Below are 20,900 nucleotides of genomic sequence, written 5' to 3' on the forward strand. Positions count from 1 at the left end.
TATATATATATATATATATATATATATATATATATATATATATATATATATATAAATCAAACTGCCTCTCCAAATGATGAAAATCAAAACTGTGTAGAACACAGTTCTATTTCCTACCAGTTAATTATTATTTTTTTCCTTTTATTTAAACTAGCAACAAACACAATTTACAGTTTACAATTTAGTATTTAAATCCAGGGTTGGCAATGTTTTGGGTTAAGGCCAACATAAAGCCAATATTTTTTACCTTTGCTCTAGTCCTGTCTCTTCCAAGGAAGACATGCATGCTAGCATAGTTATCACGTTTGCTAGAAAAATGCCAAATGTATTCTTTGAACACACACACACACACACACACACACACACACACACACACACACACACACACACACACACACAGAGGTGCTGCATTTGTGTACCATCTTGCAATAAGTTTTGTGTATAGTGCACTCAAGGTAGGAAATGGCAAATATTGCTCTTTTTTTCCCCCTCAACGGTGGGCTAAGAAAAACTGATTATTTTATTTAAGACTCTTATTATCAGTCAGAAATGTGTTTTATTACATCATCTTAGAGGAGCTCAGAAGTTCACTTTCGCTTGTTTTGCTACTGCTCTTTAGGTTAACTTTACTGGAGCTGTTTACAGTCAGGGCTGGTCCTTTACTTCCTCTGTGTCTGCTCCTCTTCATCGGTTCTGAACTGGAGTCTGTTATCTGCAGTGCTCTCCTTTCTGTATCCACAGTCTCCAGAATGAACTCCTGAAGAAATAGATATGAGCAGACTTAATTTTTGGGTTTCCCCACAATAAAACAGACATTTAATTGTCCAGGTGGATAACGGACTAAGACTCGCGTGTTCATTGTGTTCTAAGTGACGCAAATAATCTGACTATTTGTGACATTTTTGATACCTTTATCATGTCCATCATGGTCAGCGAGTCCATTTTTTGTAAAGGTCCATAGTGTTGCAGGTGGCATTGCTGTGCAAGATTTTTGACCGCTAGCAAAAGACACCCAATCTCCTCAATCTATCCACACACAAGAAACAAAGCTTTAAACTAGCTAGATAAGATGTTATTTGAGGGAAAATGTAAAAATCTTGATCTGTATTTTTATAAGACTGTGTTACAATCCATTAACAAGCTTTAATACAGCACTGCAGAAATTATGACATTATACATCAGATATCAGACCTGGTCTACGGACTGGTCATGTTGAATATACAGGGTCATCTCCAGTTGTTTATTCTTCTCTCTGATTTGATCCCACTGGGTCCGCAGTTCTGACAACTCCTTATTGGACATCTATCTCCAAAAATAAAATATATTCAAACTCTGTGGTATACCACACTAAAGAAAGTCAACATAATCACACATTACAGTTGTGATACTTTGATAAGCACATACAAGTCTGCTTGTGCTGTGCTCCAGTTTAAGTGAGTCCAGGTTGCATCGGCCCTGGTCTAGTTCCTCTGCCAGACTGGTGAGACGTTGCAACAAGTCCTGCTGAGTGATGGACAAGGTCTCATGGCGTCTGATGATGGGCATCACCAAAGAATCTGAGCCATATTCTAAATAAGCTGCACATAAGGACATGCAATGCAAATCCTCATGAGCAAGAATGGCTTCATCAGATTCAATGTTCAAGTCACATTTGGATAAAAATATAAATCTGTTGGTTATGTATTATAGCATATATATATATTTTACCCTCTGGTAGTAAATCTAGAATCTTCATCATATACTCTTCATAAATCTTATATTTATCAACTCGTTCTTTTAGTTGCTGATGCCTGTGGACAAAAAGTAAAAACACATTTAATAATATGTTGTATAAATAAGTACTGAAATGTACTTATAGTGGCCCGAGATGATTTGTCTTTTCAAAAATTCTTTACCTGAGCTGAAGCTGCTCAAGTTCTTCATATAGTTTGGATTTCTCCTCCTCCCTCAGTTCATTCTCTTTTTTCTCTAGTTGGTATTTCTTCAGAGCACGGCGTCGCTTTACCTCATTTTCTTCCACAAACTTTTCAAACTTCGTTGCCCTCTCTTTCGTCTGTAGAACAGACACAATTCCTGATCTAATTATTGCTTTCCAAGGTTCAGCTGATGTAGGTTTTAAGATGTGTTTGACTACTGATATTTTAAAGACTCAAGTACCATATAATTTACTGATTTGCACTCATTAACCTCATGTGACATCAGAAATGTGATCAGATGAACCAAACAATTAGGTGCATCGAAGTATGAAAAAGCCTGAATTTCCTTGGTACATTACTTCAATCTAACTTACTTCCTCCTGTTTTTCCAGAAGTGCTGCCCTTCTCTGTTCCAGAGCTTGCATGCGATCTTTGAACTCGAGCCGTTTCTGCAGTAACTGCCTATTTACATCGTCCAGTTGCACCTGCGTCTTCAGCACAAGCGTCTTTTGAAGAGTGTTGATACCCGTTTTCAGGATTCTGTCAGATGACTGCACATTAGCACACAAGGTTAGCGTGTGTAGAAGTATGTTATCAACATCTACTGTCATGAGAGTGCTGCAAATGTTGGTGTTAACTTGAAATTGCCATGCAGAAACTGGTAAGAGGTCAAGAAGATCTGGGACCATATTTGCCGTTTTGACTTCTTAAATATTTTGTCATTAACTGAATACTAAGAATGTATTAGGGATTTCTGAAATCTCAAAGATGCCCTCTAATCATATCAGTAGTGAAAGAGATGCATACTCAAAGGAGGCATGATGAACTATTAGTGTTCATTGTGCCAAAATATTTTTGCCCACATCTGGTAATGTAAAAAAATAAATCCACATCATATCCATAAGCTCATGAAATATTGATCACATGGTGTTACTTCTAAGGCTTAGTAATAGTAATAGAATAACAAATAATAGCAGGCCTGTAAGCAATAGTATTACAATATCACATAAACACAACAAAGTGCTTAAATGGCCCGCATTACCGGAGTTCACCCTCTACTGAAGAAGCGGTGTAAACATGCATACCTCTGTTATGACAGGGATGTGTTTGACATTCTGTCCCTCTTCTCTGCTATGAGAATGACTGCGAAAGAAATAAACTATTATGCAAATTAGCTACATGCATGCCTGTGGCTGTTAGACGTATTTCCTGCAGCACAGTGGTTACAAATCACTTAATAACAATTCCGTAGTTTCCTTTGATTCATTATACCTTTAGTTTAAAGAATGTATGCATATAAAATCATACCCGTGGTCTTCTAACTGCGTTACAAAAATATTTTTCAGCCTGTTTTCCACTTTCAGGTGAAAACGCTGGTCGTTCTTATTCAGCAAAGGGAGAGAGCGTGCATCCATTTTGGGTGAGTTAACTAGCCTGCTTTTAACAGGGAAAAAATACTAGTTCCAGATATTTAAATTTAAAGCGGTTCCTTCCGGGTTCTGTGTCCGTCTGAACTTGTGTTGCGCTGTTGCCAGGAGACCGCGGTATAGGAAAGACGAGGAGCGTTCTTCCTGTTGTCACAGCAACTGCCCCGGGGGCCTTTTCTCTATAGCGGAATCCTGCATCAGGCATCTACACTTAAGTCTTTATAATGTGACTTTTAAATGCAAAATACACTCATCTATTTTCCCAAGTACATGTAGCATGTAAGTCAGTTTGTTACCCATTGTAGTTCAACTTTTCGTAATGTGTCACTCACCTACCATTTATCTCATGCTCTCAAGTGGTCCACCACTGGCTATTGTTTGGATTGTGGACTATTCTCATACATTTACGGCATTTGGCAGATGCCCTTATCCAGAGCAACTCATACATTCATCTAATTTTTTAAAAAGGAAGAAGAAAAGAGCAGGCTCAGCTGTTACTGGGTTACTGATCAGAAAGTCGGGGTTCAAGCCCCAGCACCACCAAGCATTTCTGCTGTTGGGCACTTGAGCAAGGTCCTTAACCCTATCTGCTCCAGGGGTGCTGTATCTTGGCTGACCCTGCACTCTGACCCCAACTTTTTAAAAAGCAGGGATATGCGAAGAAAAGGATTTCACTGTGCTGTAATGTATATGTGACAAAAAAGGCTTCTTCTTCTTCTTCTACAGCTGAGCAGTTGAGGGTTAAGCCCTTGCTCAAGGGCCCAGCAGTTGGCTCATGATCTTCTGATCAGTAGTCCAATATCTTAACCACTTCTCAATACAACAGTAGCACTGACGTACATTCAGTCATCTTCAGTAACTGCTTTACCCAGAGCCTTAGATGCAAGGATGCAAGGATGGAATACAACCTGTATAGGAAGTCAGTATATTTTCACACTCATTCATGCTTAGAAGTAGTTCAACATAACCACTATGACTACTGGCATGTTTTAGCTTGATTCTTGATAGGTCACATGCTTCTTCAAACAAATGGCCCACCAGGAGCCATGCCTTTTTCTCTTCACCTAATAGTAACCACATTGTTTAGCTTTGCCTCTCTATTTAGTTTTACACAGTTAAGTGCATGGATGGTAGTGCAGAGGCAAATGAGCCTAAGCAACATTGAGCATGTCCTTAAAAGGTATTTGTAGCTCAGGCAGGGCAGCTTGGCCTTTTAGCTCAAATAGGGAGTGAAACTGGTTTCTCAGATGCAGACTCAGACAGATGCACTGGATGAGGCCAATGTGAGTACAGTGATTCCTAAAAGTTATCTTTCTTATGCTAAAGTATTGTGCTTCAGGCTTTAAGTGCTATAAGTGCTGCTACTTGTTTCCTGCTTTAACACACACAATTCTGTGTGCATTGGTTTGCTATTATTTCTCATATTTATCAGCTAAAGAGTCGGCTACATACTGTCTTGTATGCATGCAGTGCAAAATAAGTGATTGACTAAACCAAACCACAAATACTACAAATGATTTATGAGAGATAATACAATACAATGCTGCATTAGCCTACAGGATTTCCTGATCAAGATTAGTGGTTGCATTCATTTATCTACACGAACATCCATTAAAAGTGTTCGTAAGAAGGTGTGTGGCATTTCTAAATAGCTCTGCTTCCCCATCAGATCAACTTGGAGGTACTATTAATGGCATGGAAAGGTTTTTAAAATGATATTGCTTTTTATTCTACAAGAAGATCCAAGCTCTGTCAATATCACAGTTATATCACTTTTACTGCACACAAAACATATTCTGTATTATGCTTTATGGCGGCATTTCTGAATGCACACCAGCTACACTGTATATGGAAAATTGCCAGAACTTTGTCTCTTGACATTTACGTTCTATCTTCAGGAGTCTAATTATGGGAAGACCATTCTGTTATCAGTCCTATCGCAGCCTGCTGGCCTACTTCCTAAAAGGACATTCAACTTGCTTAAAGGAGTAGACTGGGGAAATGCCCAATTACACAGATTTTCTACTTTCTTCAAATGTAATCAAGTGGCTAAAACATGTTTGTTTTGCATGTGTAGCTTTGTGCTAGTGCTAAGAGCAATTCACTCATCTTAACCAGGCTACTATTTGTCATAATAGAAAAATGAACAAAAATACAAGCTTTTTAATTTATTAAAGAATTTGGAAAAATCAACATCTTGACAGCAAACCTGCTGCATTTAAGATAACCTAACTAGACAATTTTTTACCTTTCGTTGTGTAAATGTAATCTTGTCATTCACTCATTAAAATATGGTTCTGTACAGCACCTTAGGTTCTGCAAAGAACCTTCTTCTTGTCGAGAACTATTTTACATTGTATAGGGTTCTTGAGAAGAGCTACTTGTATATGGTTCTTTGGAGATTAAAGGAGTTCTTTATGGTTCATTATAGATTCTTCAGAGTAGTGTATTGGTTCTTCAATGTATCATCCTTTAACAGGTTAAAGTGAACCCTTATAAGCTTCTTAGTGGGACTGGAAAAGGTTCTTCTGGCATCACTCTTAAGAACCTTACTTTGGTTCCTTAAAGCATTGACTAAGGGTTTTTAAAGAACTTATGATAACATGGTTCCTTGTGGCACTGCTGCAAAGAACCATTTCTGGGTTCTTTAAAGCATCAGTAAATAGATGGTTCTCTAAAGAACTTGAGAGCAGAAGGTTCTTTGTGCAACTTAAAAGGGTTGTCCTATGGCATCAGTCTGAAAAACCTTTTTTGCTTCCAATTGGAACCTTTATTTTTACTATTGTGTATTGTGTAAAAATAAAGAAGAAAGAAAGAAAGAAATGTCTTATTTAATGTCTTTGTCTTATTTTCATTTCTTTGGTAGGAAAACAAGTGCTTTGGGTGATCATATTTAACTTCGACTATTGTAGTGAATTCGTTGGAAGCCTGGGTGTGAGATGCGTGCCATTAATGCCATTCATTCACTACACTGTTGAATCACTGCAGAGGTAAAGGAAGTCAAGCTGGAGAAGGAACACACTGGGTATTTATCGTGTAATACTACCAGTAAGGTTTATCACCCGCACCGTGGTGATCACACGACCCGCAAGCCTGCGCCGGGCACAACAGGAAAATCAAAACAGAAGTACATAGCACGCCCACTTCATGATGTCATTTTGATAGTGTGAGCTGCTCATACATGGTAAACCTCAGCGGCCAACCCCCCCCCCATGTCAATGCCTAAAATTACCTCCGGCAACAGCTGAGCTCCAGCATTCTCTTTCTCTCCGTCTCTGTCTCTTCCTTCTCTCCCGCACTCTCTGTCCCTGTCGCTTGCTTTAAACATGACGCGGTTTAGTTATGCAGAATATCTCTCGTTGTTCCGTTCCAGTGGAGTGAAGAGTCACCAGCAGGGTTTTGACAGCGGAGCGCGGTGCGAGGACCCCAGTGACGTCACCGCAGCCACATCACAGTGAGTCCTTTGTTGCTCGTTATTGTCTAATACAGATGGTTCATCCAGTTGGCCTTATTTACAAAAATAACGTGCAATATAGTCGTGTGATGACAGTTGGGTTAAAATACAGCAATTTACTTCTGATCATTCCAGTGGCTCCCAGTTAGATTTCTTAATTCAGGATATTTTTAAGACTTTAATGCAATAAGCAATGATTTCCTGTGTAATTTGCACTTGTAATGTAATTATGTCATCAAAAGTCAAATGACAAAAAATTTCCAGGGAGCCCATAATGCTGGCAGTTAGGAGAGGTGATGTCCAGACCGTGACTGAACTAGCAACATCAATATCATGCATCCAAACCCATAATGCAGTGGAAGACTGGACAGCCCTGCATGAAGCGGCTTATTATGGGCAGGCTGCCTGTGTAAAAGCTCTACTTAAAGGTAAACCCGTGTGTTGGATGTTTAGGATTGTACAGAATGTACAGAAATCTCTGAAAAGTTTGTCTTTCTTTGCCTCTGGGACAAAGCTCAAGGAAGTAAAGGCAGACTGAGATTGCAGCGGAACAGAGTTTATTGCTGTAATTGTTTCTGATGAATTTTACATGGAAAAATAAACTTGCTCAGCAAGTTGAACGACTGTTGTGCTTTTGGCTTTATCATCTGCTACACAAAATAGATAAGTTTAAGCTAAGAATAGTGTTCTGGGGGTTGGGGGTCAGGTTTTTATGCATGTCCTCACACTGATAAGAATATGTGGAAATTTTGACCTGGTGGGGATATTTGACTGGTCCCCATGAGGAAAACTGCAGCTTTCATTAAAAAAAATAATAAATAATAAAAAAAATAAATAAAAAAAATAAAAAGCCAAAAGGTTTCCTTTTGTTTACTGAGGTTAAGGTTAGGGTTAGTCATAGGTGTAGCATAGCATTGCATACCTGCATGACACAGTGCTATGTATTATGACACAGTACTCACAGTCTGACAAATGTGTGTGTGTGTGTGTGTGTGTGTGTGTGTGTGTGTGTGTGTGTGTGTGTGTGTGTGCACATTTAACACAGTTAAACCCACTTCAGTAGATAAGCGCACTCTCCAGGAGCAGACTGCTCTTCTAATTGCAACTGATGGGAAGCACCTGGAGTGTGTAAAGTTTCTTCTGGAGGCAGGTGCAGACCCAGATATCAGCAATAAAAACAAAGAGACACCACTTTATAAAGGTACATGCTGCTTTATAGTATCAACATATTGTGTTTTTGTGTGTTTATACTACACGTTTATGTGTGTGCGCTTGATGTGTGAGCATTGTTGAATGATATGAGGAAAGTTATTGCACAGCACAAAAGGTTGTTTTACACTACACATGTACTATATACAAATGGGTGAGAAGGAGAAGTGTCTTAGTGTATTTTACCAGTATCTGGAACTGTACTGGAGGTATGAACACAAGTCTTCCCAATGATATTTCATCAGTTGGTGTTTTGATGATGGTGGTGCTTCAGTCCAAAATCAATAATAGGAAGGCCATAGTATATAATTTACATCAATTTTATACTCATTAAACCATTTAGAAAGCCCGGTGGAAAGACCAATCCCAGCTGGATAGAAACTTAAAATAAACATTCATCTTGTGTTTTCTTTTCATATTGTACAGTGTTTTTAGACCGATGGTATTTTTAGCCCCTGACTAGTAAACTAGCATAAGGATGTGATTTTGATAGAGACTACAAAGCACTTGTTAGTCACTTTGGATAAGGGTGTCTCCTAAATAATGTACATGTAGAAAGTTTTTATCATGAGATACATTTGATCAGTGAGAATATATTTATTGATATGCAGGGACCCTTACATCTAAGGAGAAAAGAGGACCCAAACCATACCAGTAAAAAGTCTCCCAAAGCATAGCAATTTTTAAAAACTTGTTTCCTGTCTGTACCTTCAGCTTGTGAAAAAGAGAGCATTGACATTGTGAGGCTGATCCTAGCATTTGGAGGTTCAGTAAACCAGCGCTGCCATAGTGGCTGGACAGCTCTCCATGAAGCAGTGAGACGGGGGAACACACAGCTCTGTGAGGCTCTCCTGCAGGCCGGAGCTGCCATTGAAGCCACCAACTCTTACGGTATCACTCCACTCATAGAGGCAGCTCGGCATGGCAGGACAAAGATGGTGAACTACCTCATTAGTAAAGGTAGGCCAGCATAAACCCTGGACCTATACCATTTCATCATCACTGGAAGGCTGACAGGAAGTCAAGTGGCTGAGATGACAAACTGATATTTCAGTAACTTTGTAGTGTAGGTGTAATATGCCATCAATTTGGCAATTCTTATTTACAATATTTAATTAGCTGAGGTGGGTGAACATGGCACTGCAAGATTCCTAGCCTTCTCTATAAATACAACATGCATCAGCTAATCAGAAATAGACATGGATAGAGCACATTAACTGAAGAGTTCCTAATTACATTTAATTAGTACATTTCATATCGGGTGACTAGTAGTGGATGGTTATAACTCTGAAGTTAAGGTTCTTAAGTTGTGCTCAAAAGACTTGCCAGATAGACACTCCTGTGCCCTTGAGCAAGACTTTTAACCTTCAGCTACCGGATTGTAAATTGCATTGCATAACAGTGTTTGCAAAATTATCACATGTAAGGTGACAGCACCCCTTATTGAGCACTAAGTGCCCTACCTTAAGTGAAACCACTGTTCTAGTTTTCTGCTTACCTCTGAAGTCTTTCACTACCTTATTAATTGTGGGACAACTTGTTTAAAATATATATTACACAGTTACTCACTATATTATAAGCATAATATTTTATTAGTCACATACATATATAAGCAGTCACTACTTAAGAAGGATTAGGTTTTTCTGATTGCCATGGCTACTCTTTGGCTGAGTGTAAGGATATGTAATACAGTATAGTGGGTGTAATATCTGTTTCAGTTTGATAACTAAAGACAGAGGGGTCATAGCAGCATGAACTGACATTGCAGATCAATATAACTCAAAGAGCCAAGTGGACATGTCATTTACGTTTGCTGTACAAAAAACATTTTCCTGTATTCTAAAGTGTGGTTGTTGTTGTTTTTTTTACCTTGTTTTGCATTTGTTCTTCTAAATAAAGTTGATTGGAACATTAAAGTTCATGACAGCTCAGCTGTTTTATATCTTCAAAGGTGCTGGGGTGAACCTACAGTCATGTGAAGGGACTACTGCTCTGAGTGAAGCCTGTAAACATGGTCATAGAGACACAGTGGACTTTTTGCTCAGACATCATGCAGATGCCAACAAAGGCTCCAAAACTGGACTTCTGCCTTTGCACATTGCTGCCAAGCATGGCCATGAAGAGTAAGTGCAATCATCTGCCAAATACAGATATCTTTCTATTATCCATAAGTTGTTTGCTAATAATGTGCCATTCCATGGATTTTAAAATAGCAGCTTCTAGACAGCTGTAGTAGAAGCTGTTGTCAATGACAGGTGTATGTCACCGGGATGATGTAACCCAACAGTGACTCCATGTGATGGCTCCCTTTTAGTAGGAGCAAGTCATTTCGGTGATGGGGGTGGGGTGGGAGAGCAGGTGGTGTGACAAAGTGCATTATATCGAGAGTGCCTGCCTTGACAGGTGATGCAAACAAAACATTGACCTTCAGTTGCAGCTGTCAAGAATGACCCTACAGCTCAAGTGTGCTAAAGTTTACAGAGTACAAATTGTTAAAATGATCTTTAAAATCAAGCCAAGGTCTATATATCAACACATAGGATAAATAACTAGTGATTCGGTGTATGCTAACTATTAGTTTTCTGTTCAGTGTATGCTAACTATTCAGTGTATGCTAACTATTTGTTTTGTTGTTTTATTTTCCTAGGATTGTATCATTACTGCTGCCTGTCACTAGTCGTGCAAAAATACGACAAAGTGGCATCACTCCTCTTCATCTGGCAGCTGAGTTCAACCAAGAAAAAGTTGTCAGCTTCTTGATCAAGTCAGGCTGTGATGTTAATGCAAGTCTGTCCCACGAACGCTCATCAATGTTCCATGACCATCGCAGCACAGCTCTGTACTGCGCTGTCACAGCTGGTAATAGAGAGGTTGTGGACTTGTTGCTCAAGGCTGGTGCAAACCCCAATCTGGACCCCCTCAGCCCACTGCTAGTCGCACTACGCCAGGGCTGTTTTAGGACTATAACTACACTAGTGAAACATGGAGCAGATGTTAATGCTCATGTACCAGCTCATCCCACTGATTTTCCAGGAGTGCTGTTATATACGCATAGCATGGGAATTTTACAGTATCTGTTGGACAATGGATGTGAGGCACAGGAATGTTTCAGGTGTGACCATACAGACAGCAGGCAACTTGCTAGCCAAAGCAGAATGGAGGACACAGACCAGACGACGCACTCAGTGACAGGAAATGCATTTCCATCACAAACAATCTGTACTGAATCAACAACCAGAAATCTACAGGTACAAAAACTGTATCTTAGCCTTCAAAGTTATTATTTTTTATTCTATAATATAGCTATATATACTTTTATTATTTCCCCTACATTCATAATTCAACTACAGAAGAGGCAGTGCAACTTGAACTGGAAGTGTATTATTCCTGATAATTTATTAGATATCTATTTGCCAGGTTGGAAGCAATTCTTCATACTTTCATTTTTAAATGAAACTATTCCATTTAAAAATGTTTCCTTAAATTTTCTATGTAATGAATTCAAAGCTTTTAAAAAAAAGTTTTGTATAAGATGTTTAATATATTTTACCATGGATTTTTTAATTCCACTAGTATATTCATTGTAAAGAAGGTTAGCACCCAATAAACCAAGCTTTGATTTTGTTGAAAACATTATATCTTACCTTCGCAGATGCCTTAAATTTCTTAGGAAGTATTCTTAATATTATATTACTGTTATATTTCCAAAGGAACATTTTTATAATACTGAAATGAACAGAGGAAAGTATGTTTCAAATGCAAGTTAATGTCCATGTAAACCTGTGATTTTAAATTAAGCAAGCATGCCTATTTGAAAATTACAATTTACTAATATTCCTAAATGTCATTTAAATTAGTACTGCATAGTAGTCTACATATTTCATGCTTCTGATACAGCTCTAAATACTTAGACTTCTTTATTGTGCCCAATCTCCATCTCCAGTTTTGTGAGTGGATTTCCTCCGTGAGTCATATGGCCGCACCTCTGATCACCTTGCTACTGGATTATGTTGGAAATGTCCAACTGTGTTGCAGAGTCATTGAACTATTCAAAAGCAAAAAAGAATGGGCTGCCATTAAGGAAAAAGCATGTAAGTAGAGGTTTCTGATTTTTAAAAAAAAAATAGTTTAATATATATATGTAATTCTCTTTCATTTATAATCAATTCCAAGGACCGAATAGACTGCAGTGGAGTGCATATTATACCACTGCATTACATGCATTATTGTGCTTTGACCTGTGTAAAACTTCTTCACAGCATCACCTCGTCCACTGATGCATCTGTGCAGGCTGAAGGTTCGAGAGCAAGTTGGCGCCCAGAGACTGACATCTCTAAATACTCTTCCAATACCGGGCAGACTGCTCCACTATCTGTGTTGTTCACAGGACAACACTACAGAATATGCAGTCCTAAAGCTCACGTCAACTCACACATAAATTGCAAATTATTTGAGATTTCTATTCTAACTTTGTTTGGACAGTTTGTGTTAGTTGTGCTTTTTGTGGTTGTGCACACAATTTTATCTATTTATAAGAAGAGATGAGAGATCACATTTGAGGTACTTCAAATTTATGATGAATACTTATAATCGGTATACAATTACAATTAACCATTATCCACAACATAGCCAAAATGATGATTATCTACATACTGGTAATTGTAACTATTACACTGGAACACAGAGACTGAACAAGCTTCACATGTGTTGTGACTGGAAACAACATTTACATATAATGTAAAGTCTCCTCACTGAAAAATGAGAACATTTTTAATCATGTGATGTGTGTGTTTTTGGGTTGGTAGTCCTTACCATATCATGGGCCCTACATCAAGTCAAAATGTGCATTCTTAGTGAAGTGCATCAATTATACAGGTGAAACATGAAGAAACCGGTTTGCACTGAAATGTTAATGAGAATATCCTTGTTCAGAAGCTCACTTGATATATTTTTGTAGATGGGTTTTAGGTTATCTGGGATGATTTATGCATTCACAGGCATAAGGTGAATATAATATAAGATGTGTGAAAAGGACATACATGAAGCCAAACAATGGACTGTGAAAAAGAACGCATATTGGTATTAAAGTTATATTTTTAAGTTGATTTGTTGACTCTGTAATATTTGAGGTAGCTGGTAGCACATTCTAATCATAATGACTATATCAGTGTTTACGTGTATTATCCAATTTTATCCAAACTCTGTAAAGAATTATCCTTTGTTATGAAATGTCCCATTCTCTGTACAGAAGACACAACATTAGCAATCCATAATGATATATACTTTAAGCCTAGTATAATATTCCAACTTACTATTCCAAAAGGTTAATAGCCTATTAAGTGTTAAAGTTTCTAGAACAGTCTTGGTAAACACTAGACTAAACCCAGCCTCAGTAACATGAGATTATAGCTTATTTTTTTCTGAGCATGCTACATGTTTATTGGCCCTTTAAGTGCTTAATTAAGACATTGGCAGGCCTAAGGGCTTCTAACTGCCGTCAATATTTACATATCAAGACAATGAATACAGACGTAACTCTCTGAATGACCAAGTATTTACAGTTCGTAGTCTTTGTCATTTGTACTAAAGATAGTAATGTTCAGGCATATCCGCAGACGCCTATATAAAACCGAACACGCTGAAAATGGAGGAAGAAACCGGTTTGGTTGGAATTGGCTTGACCACGACGTGCGTTGAACTGTATTTCAGTTCATCTTTGATTTTTTGCATGTCCAGTTCAGTCGCGGGTGTTTTAGCCCTGAGCCCCGGTCCGGTAAATGCACTATGAGGCGTTATAAGGTGGCTGTGGAGGAGTCGGTGTCCGTGGCACTGAAGAGGACAGTACGCGCACACGGCCACGTTGGTAGAAGTCAGATCCACCCTGAGAGGCTCCAGGTCCGAAGATCCCCGTCGAACGCGCAGCCACGAGTTTGCTTTCAGTTCATCTTCAATCGTGGTCCTTTTCTCTCCATCAGCCTCCGAAGATCCGTACCTTACAGTCCCGCCTGAGTGGCTTTTCCACGCGTATTCAAAGCTGATGTGAGAGGAGCGCGGTTCTTCCCAGAAGGAAGCCGGAAGCTGGCGTTTGCGCATGGGAATGTGACCCGGTGCGCTCCGGTTCTCACTGTTTGGATTTCCATCCACGTTCCCTTCTCCACGTGTATGCGTAGCTTGCGTTTCGTTCAAAAGCACGTTTTTAGCACGTTCGTGCGTAAACATAACACGCTTGTCCTCGGTCAGTTTAGCAGCACTGGACTCGCTGATTCTGTGTGTGTGGCACCGAGGCGTCCTCGGGCACTTCTGTGAGAAACGCTTTAGCTGCTTCTGAAGGTACTTCCTGTGGTCCACAGAGCGTCTACAGGGGGCTGATTTGTCCAGGGCCGCCTTGATGTCGCTTGAAGCCAAATTCACGAAGTTAAGTAAGGTTTTCACTTCGCTATCAGAGCTTGCCATTTTTAACCAGCGCTTGTCTTTTAAGCCATTCCGCGTCCACATATGTCACTCTGTATGGAAAAAAAGGAATACAAATGAATTTCGCTCCATCTAAAAACTAAACGTTCCTGAACCATGTTTCATGAGTTCTTTGGGCTGCATCACATTAAGTGTCTTGAGGAACCCTTCCGCAAAGAAACTGAAACATAAATGGTTCCTGAAAAGAAAATTGATCTAAGTAAATATATTAGTAATAACAGATCCGAGTGGAACCTATTAAGGTCCAGGTAAAATTAATTTGGGGCCGATGATGCTCAGATTGCAGCATATGGTTGGTCCCTTAGGAAATCATCAAAAATTAAGCAAACGTCGCCCAGTATTCATTGAAAATGTTTGCTCTTAAAGATGTCAACTTATTGATATAAACTTTACCAAAAATCTCAAACTATCTCCAGCAGAACTCACTGTTTTGTGCAGAAACGCTGTCCAGCTTGGCTGCCCTCTCACTGCAGTAGTTTAACCACTTGAACAAGCTGAATGAATATAAACTTCGTGTAGTTATGGTGCTTCCTTTGAGCCAATCAGCGACCTCAATCCCCCTTCAATACCCCCCAATGAGCTCGCGCGCTCCCCGCCAGCGAATTCTTTCCCCGCGCATACTGTTGCCATGGTGATCCCCGGAGATCAAGCGACTAATAGTTGCGATATTTCTTTGTTGTGTTCTAGGTGGATACTTTCGAGACACGGTATGTAAAGTGTTTTATAAAAAAATAAAAAGTTGCGCCCGGTGCGCAACGTCTTATGGGTAGCTTACAACCATCAAACGTTTGGTGCCCGTGCTGGCATGCTTCAGGGCAAAAGCACAAAGCGCGCTTTTTAGGATTTCGGGGTCACTTTTAACTGTTCCGATCTAACACTCTCTCCTCTCCACCTAAGGGTGATGTCAGAAGCAGTTTTGGGGGGGGGGGTCCCTAAAAAAGGTGGGCATAACCATGGAAAGGGGGCTTGAGCGCTCAAGAATCTTGTCTTTCTGTTTGCCCCCTCAATCGAGCCGCACAAAAGCTGAATTACTCATTCAAACCTCGCCGGACAAAGGCGGAGGAGCTTGGATAGCACTCCCCACATTTGTAGGCAAACATTTAGAGACCTAAATCGAGTCGTCGTGAAGGAGAAAGAGTTAGACAAAGCCCATAGAATTGCCATCAGCAAACATTTTCCCGTGTCATATTAGCGGGGTCTCCATGACTCCTTCTGGCCCGCGGACAATAGCGCAAGTTTGCACACTCGAATACTGTCACCCTGCCAACGGCTCCGAGGGCCGCAAACAGGACAATCCCCGCGCGCAAAAAAAGAAGCACGGGCTCCGCGGGGAAGGTCGCGGCAGAAAAGAGGAAAAAGGGACTTGTGAAATGCTAATTGAGCTCCGTCCCACATTCAGAGGGGGAAAAGAGAGAAGGCTACCTATCCACCTCCTTCTCCAGAGGCCTATTAGTGCTGTGAGGAAGCAGCTGTCTGGACAGTACTCTTCAAAGCATGCCCCAAAACTTTAACTTCACATGGTGGTCCCTATAGCACAAAGCATCACAAACTGTATAATGCATAATTAGCCTATTTATACAAAGCCTATTATTTTAAATCTGTGTGTAACCTTACCCTACCTTACCTTACCACCATACCCTACCTTACCAATATTTTTTTTTAAAAAAAAAGCTATTTAACTTAATAGTTTGTGTTAACACTCACATTTTTAAGCTTTATGACTGTTTACATGGCTGTAAGATAAGAATTTGATCTCCTTACAAGGACATAGACCTACATGACTCCAGATCATCATAAAGCATACAGGATAAGATCAAAATATTAATGGAGTGAATGATGGAGTATAAGGGAGTGTAGGCTATACTCTCTGCACCCAAAAGTGCATTTTATAAGAAACTACTAGCATTCTATGGGTAGAACATCAAATTATTGACAGATATAATTAGGACATATTCAAAGCCAACTTTTTTTAATCACACACCAGCATCTGCTGCACTACAGCTCTTTCATAAGACTGCGTTGCCATTTTCTCTTTTTGTTCTCACCAATCTCAAAAGGCCAATTAAACAATAGCACACTCTTTTCAAGGCTGTATGGTTCATTCCTGCTCTTTTGAAGTGACAAAGAAAAGAGATGAAAGGAGAAAGTAAGATGGGAAGATAGGCTATTACACCCATGGTTACTCTGATAGCCTGAGGAAGATTGATGGTTGGTCTATAAGACAGATGATTGATTTATCTTTAAATTAAAAGTCATGGTGGAAAAGTGTCAAATGTAAAAGTGGATTCAACTAAAATACATGTATGCTATATGTAATGTTTAAAATGCTTTATTTATTTGTTTGTTTGTTTATTTATTTATTATCTCAAGCTAGACACTGGCTGCAATAGGTACAAAGATGTATTTATAGTCTAATATAGATCTCTATAACAACAATTCAATTCATCATGCAATGTCTACAACCATAGCCCAAGCATTCCACAAAATTTGGCTTTATAGAACAGTAGCAAGAAGAAAGCCATTATAGGGGGAAATAAAATCCATAAGAAATCAAGTTCATGTTTGACAAATGCAAGTTTGGAGAGTCAGCATACATGAAAAAAACATTTTGGCCTTGTCACAAAGCGCCATGTTTGTAGGAAACTCAACAATTTTTGAATAGGCAAAAATATCAAGATCAGTCAAAATATCCCAGACTTGGGGGTGTAATTGCAGCCAAAAGTAGTTCTACCAAATAGTGACCCAAGGGGGTGAATACTGATGAGCCATCAAATGTATGCTTTTTTTCCCCTTAAAGTTTCACAATAAAAAAGTCTTTAGATTGTTTAACCAAATGATACAAATACTAACTAAGTTCATTTCAATTCCAGGTTGTAACACTATAATATGTGGAAAAGTTCAAGGGGAGTACCTCTATAGATACAATGAAATTCAAAGAAGCTGCTTTTGAATGTGTTTAATCATCACTAATTTTTTTAAGTCAGCTCATCAGCGTGTCTAGATGGCTATTTTCATCTGCAGCCAAAATTATTCTTGATATCTTCATTCTGAAGCTTGGGGAAAGCTGTAGCAATTTGTCTCAAGGTGCTTTGTCAGCATCTGGAAGTAGGTAGTACATCAGTAACAGGCTGATGGAACAGGTTTCCTCGAAACACATGAATGCTAATAGGCCATTGTGGGCATGCATTCAAAAAAACGGTATTACCAATGTCTACAACTAGAGGACAGCATTGCTGTGGCAAAAATAATACTTCCATCAATAATTCAGCACCAAAACATAAAGCATGTCTGTGTAATTGTATTCCATATGGTTTATGCATTTCAGAACAACACAGACACATTCTCCCTAAGAAGTTATCTCAAATAATATAGTGTTATGACAAAGCAAATTTTTTCTTGACCTTGGGTAAGAATATAGCACACTAGTAAAAAGTATACTAGTGTATATATATTTTTTATTTGTTTTTCTTTCACTGCCAAAGAATATGTCTCTGTCTTTGCCTGATGTGAGTGCTTGCATGAGAGTGGGAAGGCTGACACATATCTCCTCCAACACTAATAGTATTTTCGGAGACCTTCAGTTACGCATGGTACCTGGCAGGCCTCTGCATTGCTAAGCAGCACTTTTATTGGGTCCATCCTCTGGGGCGAAATAAGATTAGGCTGATGCAAGGCTCAGAGTTCTAAATGTCAGGTCTACCTCTCTCTTTATCACTAATAACATAAAGGCCTTGCAGCTCTGTTATTCTCCTTGCACATTTTAAACACTGGCTAAAAAGCCACATGTACCCTGGAGCTGACTTTCTGCAGTGAACATTTCTGCATGCCACTAAATTTAGGTTAAATCTGTCCCATTACAAGAGTGTGAGCACTATGAGATTATTTGTATTAAACTTAAAAACAATTCAGGTTAATGAAAAATGACTCGGGCCATAGTTTCATTTTCCCATAAACCTAAAGGCATACAATACAATAGCTACTGCAAGTATCAAAGGCTTAAAATCTTGTATAAGTGAACTACATGTGATTAAAAGCTAACCTCAGATAAAAACCAATTAAGATGGTATAGTAAATTATAAAAAAAGTGGACATTTTGTGTTATTTTATGATGAGTATGTTTTTTCCTCTCCACGAAGAACTGTAAATGTGACTGTTCACTTAAACCCAAACCAATACGCTCTCTTATTTTCAATTAAAATGATTGGGATGAATTAAACCATTAATATTGGTCCAAATGTAATACATATGATTGTAATAATGTGTAGGTTTATGTTTTTCATTTCAGTTTTAGATATGTCTGATCTGTCTGTCTAGAAGGTGAAGGGGAAGAGTGGAGAATGACATATGGTGTGGAGCAGCTGGAACCCCCTGTACTGAACAGAAGCCAGCGTGTCTCTAAACACGCACGCGGGTTATGGAATATAAATATGCCTTGTAGCCTTATGATGTGAGCTGAAGCACAGCTTTTTTTTTTTTTTTTTCGTTTTTTTATTTTTATAATGGTTCTAATACTGTATGTGGCAGTTCTGTTGAATCCTCACATGGGAAATGGCAGTGAAGCTTAGTATTCTGAACAGACTAAACTGCTAAGCAAAATAATCTAGACAAGATTTGTGAAAAAAGATTTCCTCATTAGTTTTGCCCTTAAAATGTTTTTAAAGGGCAGTCAATGACATTTTGGCATTCTGGAAGTAACTATTACTCATGTGGCATATGTGAATTTATATATAAAGATTCACAAATGAGGCAAAAGACAAAGATTTCTGTTATATATGTCCTGTTATATGATTACCTGCAAATGTCAAATAAAATAGATTTGTTTAAAAAATGTCTGGGATGTCTGGAAGATAAAATATTTTCAAGAGAATAAATCTGTACAACAGAATACAGGTAGGGTTCTCCTTATTAATGTCAATGAAGTATTAAAAAAACAGTCTGATCTTTAATACAGCTCATTATAACTGCTCAAACTAGATGTTGGGTTACTGATAAAAGATAAAAGAGTGCATAATATGCATTAGCAGTTCTCATATCTGACCACAGGCAGCAAAACACCTCCATTAATACTCAGTAACAGCTTGCAACCAGTCAGATAGCATGTCACTCCCCATAAGCATTATCCACAAGCATCAGAAGGGTGATAATGGACTGAAGGCAACGTATACAAAAGTATACTTTTGAAAATATAAATGAACTTTGAATGATATGTATGTGTGGATGTATATGTGAAAAGTATAATGGGCTTAAGGGATAGAGTGTATTAGGAAGGGAATAATGAATTTATTATATTTATTTCCATATGGTCTTGCTGATAGTGTGAAACACGGCAGAAACTGAGTGGAGATTTTCAATATGCTGGACATGAACCTGGTTCTCTGACATTAGTTTGCTTTCTTTCACAATGAGCATATGTGTTAGGAGCCTGTGTTAATGACTCAAGGCTTGCCACTTATTCAATCTGCTCAAGACTCCATCCATTTCACAGTGCATGGTATCTCCTGTTTAGAATGCGGGCCTAAGGGTTTATTGTCAGTGTTAGTCAGTTGTCCCTAAAATCTCTACACTAAATATGTTGAGATGAAGAAGCAAACACCATGGTAAGTCTCTGGAATTATCAGAATATGTAGGGCAGGGGTGTCCAACCTTATCCAGAAAGGGCTGGTGTGGGTGCAGGTTTTCATTCCAACCAAGCAGAAGCCAGACCACAGTCTACTGAAAGCCGAGCTCAACTGATTAACAGGTGGAATGAGGTGTGGCTTCTGCTTGATTGGAATGAAAATCTGCACCCACACCTGCCCTTTGTGGATAAGATTAGACACCCCTGATGTAGGGTGTACTTACATTTCATCTTTAAGGGCTGGAGTCCAACAGAGTTTGGTGATCTTCCTCCTCTCACACACTAAGCCTAGTGAGTATTTGAAACCCAAAATCCAAACAAATGCAGCTCATCCTTTGAATGCTCCCTCTAAAGCCACAGCTTCAAAAGACAAACCAGGAGTAGCACACCTGAATATTAGTGTTAGTGGGACCTTTCTGAATTGATACAAAAGGAAGGCTGGAAAGCAGAGATCCCTCCTTGATCGGTTGTATCCTGGTGGTCCACATCATTTGATTTTTCTCTTGTTTAAAGACCTCTGGAGACAACAGAGACCAGATGTCTTATTGACGTGAAAATTGAGCAAAAATATTACAAAGTTTTCTGACTTAAAAATCTTTCTTCCACCATGGGTTTACTGGATTTTCCTTCAGTACTCCCCCACCCCCTCCAGGGTTGGGGGTTCAATTCCCGCCTCTTCCCTGTGTGCACAGAGTTCGCATGTTCTCCCTGTGCTTTGGGGGTTTCCTCCAGGCACTCCAGTTTCCTTCCCCAGTCCAAAGACATGTGTTGTAGGTTGACTGGCATCCTTAAATTGTCTGGTGTGT

At 39.0% G+C, this 20,900-nt stretch overlaps 3 protein-coding genes across 6 annotated transcripts; 1 reads left to right on the forward strand and 2 right to left on the reverse strand.

The window, feature by feature from the left end:
- Positions 1-153: 153 nt before the first annotated feature.
- On the reverse strand, positions 154-6,699 carry si:ch1073-416d2.4 (coiled-coil domain-containing protein 42 homolog). 3 transcript variants are annotated; one of them, XM_017477202.3, is made up of 9 exons: positions 6,576-6,699; positions 3,002-3,059; positions 2,291-2,467; positions 1,896-2,053; positions 1,708-1,790; positions 1,405-1,577; positions 1,192-1,302; positions 910-1,026; positions 154-757 (listed from the first exon to the last, which is right to left on the reverse strand). In XM_017477202.3, exons 1-9 carry the CDS (start codon positions 6,599-6,601, stop codon positions 560-562), a joined length of 1,101 nt encoding a protein of 366 aa, XP_017332691.2. In that variant the 5' UTR covers positions 6,602-6,699; the 3' UTR covers positions 154-559. The 3 variants fall into 3 exon arrangements, with proteins under 3 accessions (XP_017332691.2, XP_017332690.2, XP_017332689.2); XM_017477200.3 differs by lacking the exon at positions 6,576-6,699 and adding an exon at positions 3,225-3,479 and having other exon boundaries at positions 155-757; XM_017477201.3 differs by lacking the exon at positions 3,002-3,059 and having other exon boundaries at positions 6,576-6,671.
- asb2b (ankyrin repeat and SOCS box containing 2b) lies at positions 4,551-13,111 on the forward strand. Of its 2 annotated transcripts, XM_017477199.3 has the most exons (9): positions 4,551-4,626; positions 6,717-6,797; positions 7,062-7,225; positions 7,843-7,998; positions 8,721-8,966; positions 9,958-10,129; positions 10,654-11,254; positions 11,950-12,097; positions 12,266-13,111. In XM_017477199.3, the coding sequence occupies exons 1-9, from the start codon at positions 4,607-4,609 to the stop codon at positions 12,442-12,444; spliced, it is 1,767 nt and encodes a 588-aa protein (XP_017332688.1). In that variant the 5' UTR covers positions 4,551-4,606; the 3' UTR covers positions 12,445-13,111. The 2 variants fall into 2 exon arrangements, with proteins under 2 accessions (XP_017332688.1, XP_017332686.1); XM_017477197.2 differs by lacking the exon at positions 4,551-4,626 and having other exon boundaries at positions 6,664-6,797.
- LOC108270467 (protein FAM181A) lies at positions 13,073-15,275 on the reverse strand. The gene is made up of 2 exons (XM_017477203.3): positions 14,904-15,275; positions 13,073-14,509 (listed from the first exon to the last, which is right to left on the reverse strand). Exon 2 carries the CDS (start codon positions 14,499-14,501, stop codon positions 13,626-13,628), a length of 876 nt encoding a protein of 291 aa, XP_017332692.1. The 5' UTR covers positions 14,502-14,509; positions 14,904-15,275; the 3' UTR covers positions 13,073-13,625.
- Between the last annotated feature and the right edge of the window lie 5,625 nt (positions 15,276-20,900).

Source organism: Ictalurus punctatus, chromosome 9, assembly GCF_001660625.3.
Source record: "Ictalurus punctatus breed USDA103 chromosome 9, Coco_2.0, whole genome shotgun sequence".
Classification (NCBI taxonomy): domain Eukaryota; kingdom Metazoa; phylum Chordata; class Actinopteri; order Siluriformes; family Ictaluridae; genus Ictalurus; species Ictalurus punctatus.